Below are 17,015 nucleotides of genomic sequence, written 5' to 3' on the forward strand. Positions count from 1 at the left end.
ATCTTCACCAGCTCGCACTAAAATCTGAGACATCCCACACCGGCCCTTGTGCAATTCCTCAACCACACCTTTGCCTGCTCTGCCTCTACCATTCCCCCAGATCTGCACAGTTCTCCCTCCATGTCATTCAGGTCTCTTCCCGAATGTCTCTCAGAGAGTTCTTTCCTGACCTCCTGTTTGCAATGTTTGGGAAATACTTGTACTAAAAAAAATTTGTTGTGAACCTAAAACTGAAATTGAACTGGGCATCCTGTATTTTTATTTGCTAAATGGGGCAATCTTGAGGCAGGAGGACTCTGCACCCGCAACCCCCTGAGAGGAGGGCCGTTTGGTAGTTGAAGTTTCCAGGAGCAGCAAACAGCGCTGCAGCTGCCACCCCTGCACAGCCCTGCCCTAAAAAGAAGACAAATCCTCTTCTGGGGCCGTCCTGCATATCTGAAGAGGAGTGTGCAGGAACTTCCAGGCTAGGAATTAAACCTAAGTGCTTTCTTCTCCCATATTCTCCTCCTTTGCCCTGCTTCCTGCCCCAAATGCTCAGGTGTTCTGCCTGAGTCCCCAGGTGATCACACACTGCAATGGACTCTCTAGGCAGGCCTGGGTATACTGTACTCAGGTAAGTGCTCCATGCAAGAGTCAGGAAGGGGGAGATTTCCCCCCATCCCCTATGGGTTCTTTTGGTTGCTCTAATAATGAAATTGACACAAGACAGATTAACAGGAGAAAAAACAATTTAATTTGTATGCACAGAGGTCTTATAGAAATGGGACTCCCAAAGTGACCAAATCAGGATGTTTATATATCATTTTTAGACCAAGAAATAATTATTTGTGAAGCTTTAACAAAGGGCCAGCAGTGCTTGGGGCTGCAGACTAATGAAGAAGTAACAAAGTTTGTTTATACAGCTTTCTTAGCCTTGAATTCCCTGACTCTGGTGATAAGGATGCTTTCTATCCTTTCCGTACAGAGAGGATACCTTCACATGGGAGATTTATTTACCACTTTCAGGGGGAAAGAGGGGAGTCAGAGTGTTTTTCTATGTCATTTTTTCCCCCACTGGCTGTTTCTCAAATAACTTTAATTCAGATAATCAATATGCCACTGCGATACATCTTGGGGCGGCCTGCTCTGAGCCCCAAAGGGACAGGGAGCCCCTGCCATAGGAAACAGACACCACAGGGCAGGCTCAGCAATAGACAATGAGCTCCCTGACCTTGACACCAGTAATCTGCCTGCCAATGCAGGGGACACGGGTTCGAGCCCTGGTCCGGGAAGATCTCATATGCCGCGGAGCAACTAAGCCCGTGCATCACAACTACTGAGCCCGCGAGTCACAGCTAGTGAGCCCACTTGCCTAGAGCCCGTGCTCTGCAACAAGAGAGGACACCGCAATGAGAAGCCCGCATACCACAATGAAGAGTAGCCCCTGCTCGCCACATCTAAAGAAAGTCCGCGTGCAGCAACAAAGACCTAACACAGACAAAAATAAATAATAAATAAATCAATTAAAAAAAAAAAAAAAGAACCTACCTCATCGGGTTGTTGTGAGGACTGGATGAGGTGGAGCTTGGACAGGGCTGGGCCTGGGGTGCAGAACACGCTGAGAGAGTGTCACCACTCTTATCCCTGTCTCCTCTCCCCTCCCAAGCTGGGATCCAGCAGTGGCCTTGGTGACAGCTGAGGTACACATTCTTAGAGAGTCGACTTGCCAGGCTCACCCCAAAGTGATCCTCCCTGGGTCCTCAGTTGGGTTTGGCCTCCTTCCAAACTGCTTGCCTAGCACGCCCTAAGACGTGGGAAGATTAATGGTTTCCAGGGGGTCTCTTTACCTCCCACTGGAAGCCACTATCTCTTTCTAGAATGGCTTTAGAAAAGATGTGTCTCATTAAATTCAGACATTTGGAAACCATTTGCTGCACCCCAGACCTCTCCAGATGGGCCAGGCAGCCAGCGAATGAGCTGGGGAGTGAGGACCCACATTAGGAAAACACAGGGGAGGTTGCTGTGTCTGACATCGCTTACAGTTCAAGAAGGTCTGGTGAACTTCTTGCTCTGAATGAGCTAAAGGTGTCGGGAATTCCAGGGTCTTTGATCCTCAGTGGGTTCTTTGAAGGAGTTGAGCCTGGGGGGCTTAACTTGGGAGGCGGGGGGTCATGGTGGAACTTACTGAGGCGATTTTTCAAAACCTACGTCTTCTCCCAGCCCCCACCAGGGCATCTGGGAACCTATCGGGGAGGGGCTGTGTTGATACAGCTCGTACACATCCTGCCTCTGGCTGAGGGCCACACGTGTGGACTCAGGAATAGAGAATAAACAGCGTGTGGTAGTGACCTCCCAGTGTGGCTGCAGCTGCTAGACCACGAAGCTGGAAAGTGGACCCCACCTTTGTGTAATTTCTTTCTTTCTTTCACTCAATGAATGTATTTGAGTTTCTACTACGTGCAGGGTAGTTACCAGGCTCAAAGAATACAAAGATATGTAAAGGGTAAAATGTCCTTATCGTCATTGAACTTACATTCTCTTTTCTGTTTTTTTTAAAGATTTATTGATTGATTGATTGATTGCTATGTTGGGTCTTTGTTTCTGTGCGAGGGCTTTCTCTAGTTGTGGCAAGCGGGGGCCACTCTTCATCGCGGTGCGCGGGCCTCTCACTATCGCGGCCTCTCTTGTTGCGAAGCACAAGCTCCAGATGTGCAGGCTCAGTAGTTGTGGCTCACGGGCCTAGTTGCTCCGCGGCATGTGGGATCTTCCCAGACCAGGGCTCAAACCCATGTCCCCTGCATTGGCAGGCAGACTCTCAACCACTGCGCCACCAGGGAAGCCCCTGTTTTTTTAATTGAGGTATGATGTACAGTATTATGTAAGTTTCAGGTATATAACAAAGCGATTCACAATTTTTAAACGTTATAGTCCATTTATAGTTATTATAAAATATTGGCTATATTCCCTGTGTTGCGCAATATATCTTTGTAGCTTACTTACTTTATACACAGTAGTTTGTACCTCATAATCCCCTACCCCTATCTTGTCCCTCCCCCCCTTGCCTCTCCCCACCAATAACCACTAGTTTCTTCTCTGTATCTGTGAGTCTGTTTCTTTTTTGTTATATTCACTAGTTTGTTTTCTGTGTGTAATTTATTTATTTATTCCGTTTTCACATTTTTATTGGGGGCCACTGAGGACGGGGTGCTCACACTTCCTCCTTCCACTCCAAGCTGGGCCTTGGTGTCCTGGGGGTAACTGAGCACGTTCCCATCATCTCGGAGGAGCTCTGGGTGGCTGTAGGGTGTGGCCTGGTTGACCAAGACATTGTACATGGTGTAGGGGCCGAGTGTGGGCAGAATTATAGCGAGGCCCAAATGGTGAAGGATGGGACAGTTCCGGCTCCTCGGCCCAGGCATTCTTGATGAAGGCAGTGAGTTTCACAGCCATCTTGGTCTCCACATCTGTGTAACTCATACCTGACAAATTTCTTCACAGACATCACCTCACTTGACATCCAAGGTTACACTCTGGTAGTCAAGGCTGCCGTATCTCCATTTTACAAATGAGAAAGTTGAGGCCCAGGTAGGACAGGTGCACACAGCAAAGAAAGGATAAGCCAGAGTAAGAATCCAGCTCTTCTGACCCACACAGCTGTGGTCATCCCAGTCTAGATCATGCTGAGGGTGACCAGTGGAGCTGGGCCATCATCCAAGTGTAGGTGGGACACTTTTTTTTTTTTGGCCACGCCACGCGGCATATGGGATGTGGGATCTTAGTTCCCTGACCAGGGATAGAAACTGTGCCCCCTGCAGTGGAAGCATGGAGTCATAACCATTGGACCGCCAGGGAAGTCCCTAGGTGGGACACTTTTAAATGTGCATTTCCAAAGCATTTCTTCTATCCCTTTGTCAAACAGACCTTGAAAGGACACCAGTTGTCTTGTGTGCTGTCATTTTGGGCTACGTTGTCATGATTCTCTTAGTATGGTTCTGGAATTAAATAGCAAAACCCCTCAGAGTTCCCCTGCTTGCCATGAGTGGGTACTTTTCAATTGTCAAGAAATGAGAGGAAGCTTCTCGACTCTCTTGGAAAGTTCTGGACAGAAAAATAAATGTTCAGACACATCCTAAGAGTCTAGTGGGAAAAACTTAAAGCCAGCTCATAATCAGGGTTCAGACATAGAGAACGATCTGATGGAATGGGTTCCCCAAAGTTGGGTGACTTGGAAGATGGAGTGAGCCTTCGGTGAGGAAGTCACAGTGGCCGTAGCAAAGGTCCAGCAGCGTGGATCAGCCTTGGCAGCAGGGCCTGAGATGTGTGTACACATTCCAGATATGACCTGAGGCTGGCCTGACCACGCCCCCCGCCCCCCCCCCCCCCCAAGACCCTGTGATCCAGGAAGGTGACCGGCTGGGACATCAATGAGAGAGCTGTCACTTGAAACCCAGCAACCCTTCTGAAGCAGCTGGTCAGGAGAAGGGCAAGGATGGAAATTTCCTGCTGGCCAGAGGTGGGGTGGAAGAGGGTGAGATGGTCAGAAGTGGCCCAGGCATTGGGCATGAGTAGGCATGGCTAGAAGCCCATGGGCAGCTCAGTAAGAGACTGCACAGAACAGAAGGAGGGTTGGACCGGAGATAGAGGCAGTGGTTCTATCGTATGTGAAACCTTCTCCCCTGCCCACTCTGCCAGGGGCTTCTAGAGGGAATGACTGGAGAGTTCATCTGCCGCCCCAAACACTGGAATCTCTGCTCATCAAACAAATGGTGGGTTTGGTCAGTGCTACAGATGTGACATTGACAAACGCCAGCGGGTAAGACCTGGAGGCATCTGAGTTACGTTCATTTGAGGGAGGTGCTGCAAATTCAGGCTGTTTCCGCTGCTAGGACCCCATCTGTCTGCATAGGTTGGTGAAGCCCAGGGAAAGTGGAGCTGCAGATAAGGAAGGTGGCTCCACTGGGAAGCTATTTGCTGAGCTCACTGTAGTGAATGCCGGCTGCCTCCTTCAGACTCCCTTCCAGGACAGAGTCTCCCGTTCTCCCAACACCTTCTGGCTCACAGCTCAGTCCTCTCTGGGAATTGCCTGCAGCCAAGACCACATCCTCTTCCTGGGCAGCCTCGCTGGGGAGAGAGACGAGTGGTCACTGAGTGGGTAGGAAGGCCTGACCCCCTCTCTGTAACGGGAACAACTCTGAAGGGCTTCCCAGCAGCACAGCTCCCCGCAGGATTGCCGGATGCCTCTGCGGGGTGGCATCGAGGCTCACCTGCTCCCTCCGCCCAGCCCTGCTTCCCGCACTCGCCCAGCAAAGGTGTTGGCCCCAAGAGCACTGCCCAGGAAAACTCCTGCTTGCTAAGCTCGGCCTCAGAGTCTCCTTTCGGGCTCCTGAGCTAGGACAGCCCAGCCCTGTTTTGTCTCCATCACTGCACTACCTCCTAAGTGGGAGGAAAGTTGGTGATCAGAGCCAGAGGGCCGCCGCCAACCTTGGGACCCTCATATATGAGCCCTGCCCTGAGTACTCTTCCAGAGCCTTGGCGATGTGTCCAAAGAACGGGGTGGGGGGAGCCCTGGGCAGAGAGTGTTGCGGCCGCCAGGAGCCTGACTTCTGTGTGTCTTCAGCCCCATGCGGAGTCTCAGGAAACACAGAAAAAGCAGAGTCTAGTTTGACTTGCAGACATTTGGGGCTGTTTATTGACCTCGATGGACTTGTACCATGGGAACAAGTCTCACCGAGGCCTTGCTTGTAACCAGAGAGCGTTTTTTATCAAGATTTGTATATAGGTCAGCCCCCTGGTAGTAGTCAGGGTTCTCCAGAGAAATAGAATACACACACACACACACACACACACACACACACACACACACGAGTAGGTATGTGCGTGTATGTGTGTGCGTGTTTGTGTGAGACAGAGAGAGAGAGAGTTATTTTAAGGAATTGATTCATGTGATGGCAGAGGCTAGGCAGCCTAAAATCAGCAGGGTGGGTTGGTGGGCTGGAGATGCTGAAAGACCATCCAAACACCGTCTGCTGCAGAATTCCCTTTTCCCCCGGGGGGTGGGGGGGCTGGTCAATCTTTTTTCTCTTAAGGCCTTCAACTAATTGGATGAGATGCAACCAGATTATGGCGGGCAATCTGCTTTTCTCAAAGTCTCCTGGTTTAAATGTTAATCTCATCTGAAATATGACATCACAGCAACATCCAACTACGACTGACCAAATATCTGGGTACCATGCCCCAGCCAAGTCGACATAAAACTATCCATCACATCCCTCCGTGTTGTGCAGTTTCCATCTAGGAAACTTCGCCCTCGTCGCCCTATAATAAGCAGGCCGGGCACCGTCAGGTGAGCGGGGAGCCACGCGCCTGCTCAGCTAGTGTCATTCTCCAGTGAAGGTGAATGCTTGCCACCAGGGATTCACCGTCTTTACCTTTCCTCGTGAACTTTAGACGTTTTATCATCTCTAGCTCCTTCATTTACCAGGGGCTGGCAAGCTGATTCTGTAAATCACATAAGGACACATAGTAAGTATTTTAGGCTATGCAGGTCATATATGTCTCTCTTGCATATTCTTGTTTGTTTGTTTTACAACTTTTTAAAAATATAGAAACCACTCTTAGCTTGCTGGCCGTATAAAAATAGGACGAGGGCTGGATTAGCCCATGAGCTGTAATTTGTCAAACCTTGATTTAAACTACTGACATTCCGGGTGCATCTGATTGCTTGAAATTCCTGGATGACTTCCAATCCCTAAGTGCACTCCTCCAACTGCATCCAAATCCAGGTGTTCAACAGAAACCTAAGTGACATCAAAGCTGCAAGGTCCGCAGGAAGCGAAGGGCTTCCTCCTCCCGGGCTCTAATGACCAGATCTCCCCCTAAAGATGGGGACGGCTTCTCCATCACGAAAGCTTTGAGCTGGGAGAACAAAGGGCCAAGGAAGACCATGACAGAACACCAGCTATGCCCTCCCTCCAGCCAGCTGGTTGCCCAGCACAGGCCCCTCCAGTTCTGTTGGATGCTTAGGGTCCCCAAGAGGGAGCGCTACCCCAGGTGGCCTGGAGGGTCCCCCCACCTGGGCGGGGAGGAGAGCAGCTGCATGGGCTTGGACAGCCGCCTGTGGCCAGAGCACACTGAGCCCGCGTGCAGCCTGCAGCCGCCCTGGGATGAACCACCTTCAGGCAGGAGGCCTGACGGTCAGCCTCCAGGGGGCTTTTCAGGGATCAGGGTCATGGCGTTATGAAACTTGGCTTTTCCGTGTGTGTGGCGGGGTGAGGGGGGAGCTCTTTATGAACCACTTGTAGATCAACTCAACTGCACAATCCTGTCGGGTAAAGACTTTGTGGAAAACTGTGAGCTCTTACACCGGCAAATGCTGTTTTAGCGTGTGCGTTCCTATCTCCTGTGAGAGTTGAATGAGAATAAAAATCGTCCTGTTTGCTGCTCCTCTAGTTTTGTGTTTGATCTGGCTGTAAAGAACTCTTTTCTCAGAAGCGGGACTTTTCATTCCTCTCCTTCCCTCCCTCCCCTCCTCCCTCCCCTCCTCCCTCCCTCCCTCTCTTTCCCCATCTATCCTTGTCTGCTATTGCACCTGCTCTGAGAGATCCCCATATTCAACCTGTCTGCAGGTAGCTCAGGGGAGGGCATGTGTAAAGCAAATATGAAAGATCTTTGTGCCTTTGTAGCTCTCTCTTCCTTACTCAAAGTATTGTTTCTGTGACACTAACAGCACAGTGAAAGCAGACCCGGGGGCCAGGCCTCTGAACGGCAGGAGAATGAAAATGGACCAAGTACTGGATTACTATGCAAAACCCCTTCTGGCCACAGCTCTTTCTACCAGTGGCATCTGCCCTCCAACCCGTCCTGCTTTGTCCTCAGGAGAGCCATCTTTGGAACATCAGGAGACGCAGGCCAGGCCCTTCTCCTCATGAGGCTGGGCAGAGCTAATCAGACACCACGGGCTCTACTGTCTAAGAGTTCTCAGCCCAGCGCCGAAGACTGTGACCACATGGCAAGCTCCTCCCCTGAAGGACCCACCAGAGTGAGCTGCCCCAGAACAGAGGGTCAGAAACATGCAGAAAGAGCCAACTATGAGTGTCATTTGTTGTGGTGGCCCCCAAGCTGTAAGCTTATTCAGCTTTCTGCTTTCCGGAGAACTTCTCTTGGTATGCACTCCTGACGCTGCGGTATTGAGCGTAAAAAAGGAAAATGGCTTGCGGCCAGTTTCGCTCCAGGTGCCTGCTCTGCATCTAAGAGCCCCTGGTTGTTCCCCAGAAGAAGGACGTGCTGCCCTGAGGGGGAAGTCTGTATCTCCAAAGAATGGCCCATAAGGCATGCTGACGCATAGATAGTGGTGCATAGATAGTGGTGCATAGATAGTGGTGCATAGATAGTGGCGCATAGATAGTGGCGAGGGAATTATGTGGAAATACAAGGTTTACTGATGTATTGTCTGATATTGGTTCCGTACTAAACCTATATATACATTCATGCTCTTTGAATAAACTTGCCTTGCAACCATCAGTTGTCTTGGCCCTTCTGACCCCATACTGGTGCTTTTCAGTTCCTTGCCCCTCACCGCCAGGAACTTCTAGCTTTCTGCAGCCGGTCTGCGGCAGTTGCCTATCTCCATTTCATTTAGTTGTTTTTCTGGGGTTTTTTCTTGTTCCTTCATCTGGTACATAGCCCTCTGCCTTTTCATCTTGTCTATCTTTCTCTAACTGTGTTTCTTGGTCCACAGGCTGCAGGATTGTAGTTTTTCTTGCTTCTGCTGTCTGCCCTCTGGTGGTTGAGGCTATCTAAGAGGCTTGATGGGAGGCTCTGGTGGTGGGTAGAGCTCTCATTTACCAGTTTTATTTTACATAGGATGCCTCATTTACTAAAACCATAGATTCCAAGTTGCTCCATGAAAAATGTGATATTCTTAGCTGTCAACATTAGGGAATTTCCCCAATCACATTTTTAAATTGATTTAATGTGTTATTTTTGAAAACATAAGTTGGGATATCACAAAATGGACTTAGCCTGCAGAGGCTTACTTTCAACCAGAGAGCTCCATTTCCATGTTCCGCTTAACAGAAGCCAAAATGATCTTCCTTCCCAAACCTCTTCCTTTTCCTGCACTATCTAAGAAAAAGTAACCACACTCTACATAGTTCCCTAAGCCAGAACCCTAGCAGCCATTTTTGCTTCTCTTTTCCCCTTCCCGCTCCATATCTAGTCACTGAGCCCTTCTATTCTACCTCCCAAATGACCTCAGATCCTTTCCCTCCACTCCACTCTGCCACTGCCTTTAGTTTGAACCCTCACTCCTCTCTTAGATGAATATAAAGTCTCTTAATGGGTTTTGTTGCTTCCATCAGTCCTACTTATTCTCAAGCGTGACCTCACTACAAACCACCTGATAGTGACTCCTTAACTTCACAACATTCAATGGCTCTCATGTTTCTGGGAAGAAAACCAAGCTCTTTACCCCAGCATCTACTTGGGGTTAATAGATCTAGGTTTGAATTTCAGGTTTAAGTACTTTGCAGCAGTGTGACCTCAGACTATTGGGCTTTCTAAGCCTTTGTTTTCTCACCGTGCCTGAGGTCACTGAGGGCAGGACTATTTTTCACACACGGGTGCCTGGCATGTAGGAGGGACTAATCAATGTTGAATGAAGGGAAAGTATTTTAAAATCCACATCAAAAAATTGCTCCTCCTTAAAAAAAGAAAATCCTGATACACTATGCCACTTCCAACCAAATTTGACTTCTACCTTTATTTTCTGATGATCACAATAAGGTGCCTTTGGGGATCCACACAATCAGGGATCAAATCCTGGCCACACCCCTGAGCAATCATGTGACCTTGGGAACGTTACTTAGCTTCTGTAAAATCTGTAAAATGAAGGTTTCTGAGGATTTTGTTCCCGAGGGTTAAATGAGTACCTCACTTGGAACGGGGGCGGGCGCATAGTGTTTGCCAAATGTTAACTATCGTTATCATCTTCATCAAATCAAGACCGTGGTACTTCACTTTGTGACTCTCAAGTTTGTATGAGAAAATCGTGCTTTATGCGTTGTTGTTGGCTAAAGTAGGGAAACCTGGAAACTCCTGCCGTGGAAGAGAGAAACAGGCGAGAAAAGCGAGTTGCTGAATCCCAGCGCCTCAGAGGTAGGAGGCAGGAGTTCGGTACCTAATTTACTGATGAGGAAGTGGAGGGGTGATGTGTCCTCGAGTCTCATTCAAGACACAGCCACAGCTCTTTATTGAGAGTAGGACCAGGGCCCCGGGGGTTGCTATGGTTAAACTGTAGGCGGAAACTAACACTCTTTGGAAGGCAAGACAGGAGGAGCATTCAGTTATAAAAAACGGTCAAAAATTGGGGTGAAACTAAGTTCGTTGAGCGATACATCAAATGAGTCAACTGTCGACCCGGTGAAACCGAGTTGCCAACTGAACTGGCATTTTACGAACAGGGGCTTTCTACAGAGCCCACTGACTCAGGACGGCTTCGATTAACAAACGCGGCGTTTTTACTGAGCTCTGACCGCCACAGCAACAGTCAGCTCTACCCACCACCAGAGCCTCCCATCAAGCCTCTTAGATAGCCTCAACCACCAGAGGGCAGAGAACAGAAGCAAGAAAAACTACAATCCTGCAGCCTGTGGACCAAAAACCACAGTTACAGAAAGACAGAGAAGATGAAAAGGCAGAGGGCTATGTACCAGATGAAGGAACAAGAAAAAACCCCAGAAAAACAACTAAATGAAGTGGAGATAGGCAACCTTCCAGAAAAAGAATTCAGAATAATGATAGTGAAGATGATCCAGGACCTCGGAATAAGAGTGGAGGCAAAGATTGAGAAGATGCAAGAAATGATTAACAAAGACCTAGAAGAATTAAAGAACAAACAAACAGAGATGACCAATACAATAACTGAAATGAAAACTACACTAGAAGGAATCAATAGCAGAATAACTGAGGCAGAAGAACGGATAAGTGACCTGGAAGACAGAATGGTGGAATTCACTGCTGCAGAACAGACTAAAGAAAAAAGAATGAAAAGAAATGAAGACAACCTAAGAGACCTCTGGGACAACATTAAACGCAACAACATTCACATTATAGGGATCCCAGAAGGAGAAGAGAGAGAGAAAGGACCAGAGAAAATATTTGAAGAGATTATAGTCGAAAACTTCCCTAACATGGGAAAGGAAATAGCCACCCAAGTCCAGGAAGCGCAGAGAGTCCCATACAGAATAAACCCAAGGAGAAACACGCCGAGACACATAGTAATCAAAGTGGCAAAAATTAAAGACAAAGAAAAATTACTGAAAGCAGCAAGGGAAAAACGACAAATAACATACAAGGGAACTCCCATAAGGTTAACAGCTGATTTCTCAGCAGAAACTCTGCAAGCCAGAAGGGAGTGGCATGATATACTTAAAGTGATGAAAGGGAAGAACCTACAACCAAGATTACTCTACCCGGCAAGGATCTCATTCAGATTCGATGGAGAAATCAAAAGCTTTACAGACAAGCAAAAGCTAAGAGAATTCAGCACCACCAAACCAGCTCTACAACAAATGCTAAAGGAACTTCTCTAAGTGGGAAACACAAGAGAAGAAAAGGACCTACAAAAACAAACCCAAAACAATTAAGAAAATGGTCATAGGAACATACATATCGATAATTACCTTAAACGTGAATGGATTAAATGCCCCAACCAAAAGACATAGACTGGCTGAATGGATACAAAAACAAGACCCATATATATGCTGTCTACAAGAGACCCACTTCAGACCTAGGGACACATACAGACTGAAAGTGAGGGGATGGAAAAAGATATTCCATGCAAATGGAAATCAAAAGAAAGCTGGAGTAGCTATACTCATATCAGATAAAATAGACTTTAAAATAAAGAATGTTACAAGAGACAAGGAAGGACACTACATAATGATCCAGGGATCAATCCAAGAAGAAGATATAACAATTATAAATATATATGCACCCAACATAGGAGCACCTCAATACATAAGGCAACTGCTAACAGCTATAAAAGAGGAAATCGACAGTAACACAATCATAGTGGGGGACTTTAACACCTCACTTACACCAATGGACAGATCATCCAAAATGAAAATAAATAAGGAAACAGAAGCTTTAAATGACACAATAGACCAGATAGATTTAATTGATATATATAGGACATTCCATCCAAAAACGGCAGATTACACGTTCTTCTCAAGTGCGCACGGAACATTCTCCAGGATAGATCACATCTTGGGTCACAAATCAAGCCTCAGTAAATTTAAGAAAATTGAAATCATATCAAGCATCTTTTCTGACCACAACGCTATGAGATTAGAAATGAATTACAGGGAAAAAACGTAAAAAAGACAAACACATGGAGGCTAAACAATACGTTACTAAATAACCAAGAGATCACTGAAGAAATCAAACAGGAAATAAAAAAATACCTAGAGACAAATGACAATGAAAACACGACGACCCAAAACCTATGGGATGCAGCAAAAGCGGTTCTAAGAGGGAAGTTTATAGCTATACAAGCCTACCTAAAGAAACAAGAAAAATCTCAAGTAAACAATCTAACCTTACACCTAAAGAAACTAGAGAAAGAAGAACAAACAAAACCCAAAGTTAGCAGAAGGAAAGAAATCATTAAGATCAGAGCAGAAATAAATGAAATAGAAACAAAGAAAACAATAGCAAAGATCAATAAAACTAAAAGTTGGTTCTTTGAGAAGATAAACAAAATTGATAAGCCATTAGCCAGACTCATCAAGAAAAAGAGGGAGAGGACTCAAATCAATAAAATCAGAAACGAAAAAGGAGAAGTTACAACACACACCGCAGAAATACAAAACATCCTAAGAGACTACTACAAGCAACTTTATGCCAATAAAATGGACAACCTGGAAGAAATGGACAAATTCTTAGAAAGGTATAACCTTCCAAGACTGAATCAGGAAGAAACAGAAAATATGAACAGACCAATCACAAGTAATGAAATTGAAACTGTGATTAAAAATCTTCCAACAAACAAAAGTCCAGGACCAGATGGCTTCACAGGTGAATTCTATCAAACATTTAGAGAAGAGCTAACACCCATCCTTCTCAAACTCTTCCAAAAAATTGCAGAAGAAGGAACACTCCCAAACTCATTCTATGAGGCCACCATCACCCTGATACCAAAACCAGACAAAGACACTACAAAAAAAGAAAATTACAGACCAATATCACTGATGAATATAGATGCAAAAATCCTCAACAAAATACTAGCAAACAGAATCCAACAACACATTAAAAGGATCATACATCACGATCAAGTGGGATTTATCCCAGGGATGCAAGGATTCTTCAATATACGCAAATCAATCAATGTGATACACCATATTAACAAATTGAAGAATAAAAACCATATGATCATCTCAATAGATGCAGAAAAAGCTTTTGACAAAATTCAACACCCATTTCTGATAAAAACTCTCCAGAAAGTGGGCATAGAGGGAACCTACCTCAACATAATAAAGGCCATATATGACAAACCCACAGCAAACATCATTCTCAATGGTGAAAAACTGAAAGCATTTCCTCTAAGATCAGGAACGAGACAAGGACGTCCACTCTCACCACTATTATTCAACATAGTTCTGGAAGTCCTAGCCACGGCAATCAGAGAAGAAAAAGAAATAAAAGGAATACAAATTGGAAAAGAAGAAGTAAAACTGTCACTGTTTGCGGATGACATGATACTATACATAGAGAATCCTAAAACTGCCACCAGAAAACTGCTAGAGCTAATTAATGAATATGGTAAAGTTGCAGGTTACAAAATGAATGCACAGAAATCTCTTGCATTCCTATACACTAATGATGAAAAATCTGAAAGAGAAATTATGGAAACACTCCCATTTACCATTGCAACAAAAAGAATAAAATACCTAGGAATAAACCTACCTAGGGAGACAAAAGACCTGTATGCAGAAATCTATAAGACACTGATGAAAGAAATTAAAGATGATACCAACAGATGGAGAGATATACCATGTTCTTGGATTGGAAGAATCAACCTTGTGAAAATGAGTATACTACCCAAAGCAATCTACAGATTCAATGCAATCCCTATCAAATTACCAATGGCATTTTTTACGGAGCTAGAACAAATCATCTTAAAATTTGTATGGAGACACAAAAGACCCCGAATAGCCAAAGCAGTCTTGAGGGAAAAAAATGGAGCTGGAGGAATCAGACTCCCTGACTTCAGACTATACTACAAAGCTACAGTAATCAAGACAATATGGTACTGGCACAAAAACAGAAACATAGATCAATGGAACAAGATAGAAAGCCCAGAGATTAACCCACGCACCTATGGTCAACTAATCTATGACAAAGGAGGCAAAGATATACAATGGAGAAAAGACAGTCTCTTCAATAAGTGGTGCTGGGAAAACTGGACAGCTACATGTAAAAGAATGAAATTAGAATACTCCCTAACACCATACACAAAAATAAACTCAAAATGGATTACAGACCTAAATATAAGACTGGACACTATAAAACTCTTAGAGGAAAACATAGGAAGAACACTCTTTGACATAAATCACAGCAAGATCTTTTTTGATCCACCTCCTAGAGTAATGGAAATAAAAACAAAAATAAACAAGTGGGACCTAATGAAACTTCAAAGCTTTTGCACAGCAAAGGAAACCATAAACAAGACAAAAAGACAACCCTCAGAATGGGAGAAAATATTTGCAAATGAATCAACTGACAAAGGATTAATCTCCAAAATATATAAACAGCTCATTCAGCTCAATATCAAAGAAACAAACACCCCAATCCAAAAATGGGCAGAAGACCTAAATAGACATTTCTCCAAAGAAGACATACAGACGGCCACGAAGCACATGAAAAGATGCTCAACATCACTAATTATTAGAGAAATGCAAATCAAAACTACAATGAGGTATCACCTCACTCCTGTTAGAATGGGCATCATCAGAAAATCTACAAACAACAAATGCTGGAGAGGGTGTGGAGAAAAGGGAACCCTCTTGCACTGTTGGTGGGAATGTAAATTGATACAGCCACTATGGAGAACAATATGGAGGTTCCTTAAAAAACTAAAAATAGAATTACCATATGACCCAGCAATCCCACTACTGGGCATATACCCAGAGAAAACCGTAATTCAAAAGGACACATGCACCCGAATGTTCATTGCAGCACTATTTACAATAGCCAGGTCATGGAAGCAACCTAAATGCCCATCAACAGACGAATGGATAAAGAAGATGTGGTACATATATACAATGGAATATTACTCAGCCATAAAAAGGAACAAAATTGAGTCATTTGTTGAGACGTGGATGGATCTAGAGACTGTCATACAGAGTGAAGTAAGTCAGAAAGAGAAAAACAAATATCGTATATTAATGCATGTATGTGGAACCTAGAAAAATGGTACAGATGAGCCAGTTTGCAGGGCAGAAGTTGAGACTCAGATGTAGAGAATGGACATATGGACACCAAGGGGGGAAAACTGCGGTGAGGTGGGGATGGTGGTGTGCTGAATTGGGGGATTGGGATTGACATGTATACACTGATGTGTATAAAACTGATGCCTAATAAGAACCTGCAGTATAAAAAAACAAAACAAAAAACAAAAAAAAAAACAAAAAAAAAAAACAAACGCGGCGCTTCCCACAGGACCGGAAAGCTCGGAGCGCGAGAGATGAATGGAAACCAGAGTCCGGGGTGCGCCGCTCGGGGGGCGGGGCAGCCGCGGGCGGGGGCGGGGCATTGTGAGTCACATGCCTGCGCTCTGAGGGAACTCTGGTCGTGATTGGTCCGTCGTAACCAGGTGACCGAAGGACACATTCCGGTAGGCAAGGGCCGGCCGAGCTAGCTACTTTCAGTTGGGAGGCGGCGGCGGAAGGAGGAGGAGCTCCGGCTGCGCTCTCTCCCTGCAGTGGTTGCGCGTCTCAGCGCTTGTCTGGTTCCCACCCCTTTTAAATAAGCCGGTCTGGTCACCGCCCTCACAGACTAGTTGGCTCCGGGGAGGCGGCGGCGGCGGGGGTGCGGCCGGGGCCGGGCCCCTGCCCGGGGCCCGGTGGCTGGGCGGACAGGAGAGCGGCGGGCGAAGTCGCGTCTGCATGTGCGGCACAGCCCCGGCATAGCCCGGGGCTGCCAGTGCCCGCTGCGCCATTGTTGGGGGAGGGGGCGGCTTCTGAGCTCAGCGGAGTCGGGGGACGAGCGGAGGCGGCAGCGGCGAGGAGTGAAGGCGCCCCATGGGGAACTCGCTGTCTTGTTGCCTGTGCCCCAATGCCAGCCCCAAGGTGGGCCGGCGCAGGGGGTCAGCGAAGCCGGACTACGAGTTTGAGGTCTACAAGGCGGCGGCCGGGAACGTGGTGGCAGTAGCTCCGGCGGCGGCTACCGTGGAACCCGCCGAGTTGGATTTCGCAGGTGGCGAAGGCCACCACCTGCAGCACATCAGCGACCGGGAGATGCCCGAAGGTAAGAAGCGGCGGGCGCGCCTCGCCCCTCGCGGGGTCGGCGCCGTCTGCTCTCGGGCTTACCTCTGGCCTCTGCCGCCCCCAGGGTCCCCCGGGAGGGAGACGCCGCCTAGGGCTCCTTCTTGCCCGGAGTTGGCTCTCCCAGGGCTGGGCACCGGGGACGAAGGCTGGCTCTGCTTGGCATCCCCACCCCTTATTCTTTACCAGTCGCGTCCGGCCAGTCTCCTTCCCTCTTCCCTACCCGAATGCCCAATTCTTTCCCCCGTTCCCATTTCCCAGCCCGGCCTGAGACCCTCCAATCCGCGGCCCTTCCTGTTCGTGGTTCTATTTAACATCTCGTGGGACTTAGCAGAGACTTTCTGGTGTATTCTCTCTTTTCTTAATGAAAACTTAAATACTCTAACTTCGGCGTATCCATCCCGTCTCCCTATCCAGATGGTACCTAAGCGAAGGAACTAGGTAAGGGCCTGATGATAGACTTCTATTCGTTAAGGTAGTTGATACTCGAGA

At 46.8% G+C, this 17,015-nt stretch overlaps 2 protein-coding genes across 3 annotated transcripts in view; one reads left to right on the top strand and one right to left on the bottom strand.

Annotated features, from left to right (window-relative positions):
- LBR (lamin B receptor) overlaps positions 1 to 17,015 on the bottom strand; it is a 181,659-nt gene that overhangs the window by 64,078 nt on the left and 100,566 nt on the right. The gene's annotated exons all lie outside the window — the stretch shown is intronic.
- Positions 16,281 to 17,015, top strand: part of LOC130704631 (cyclin-Y-like protein 1) — a 34,331-nt gene continuing 33,596 nt past the window's right edge. Inside the window, exon 1 of the mRNA XM_057526880.1 lies at positions 16,281 to 16,506. Within this exon, the coding sequence (XP_057382863.1) occupies positions 16,281 to 16,506 (226 nt within the window). The remainder of the gene's footprint in view (positions 16,507 to 17,015) is intronic.

The sequence above is a fragment of the Balaenoptera acutorostrata genome, chromosome 1, assembly GCF_949987535.1.
Source record: "Balaenoptera acutorostrata chromosome 1, mBalAcu1.1, whole genome shotgun sequence".
NCBI classification, from domain to species: domain Eukaryota; kingdom Metazoa; phylum Chordata; class Mammalia; order Artiodactyla; family Balaenopteridae; genus Balaenoptera; species Balaenoptera acutorostrata.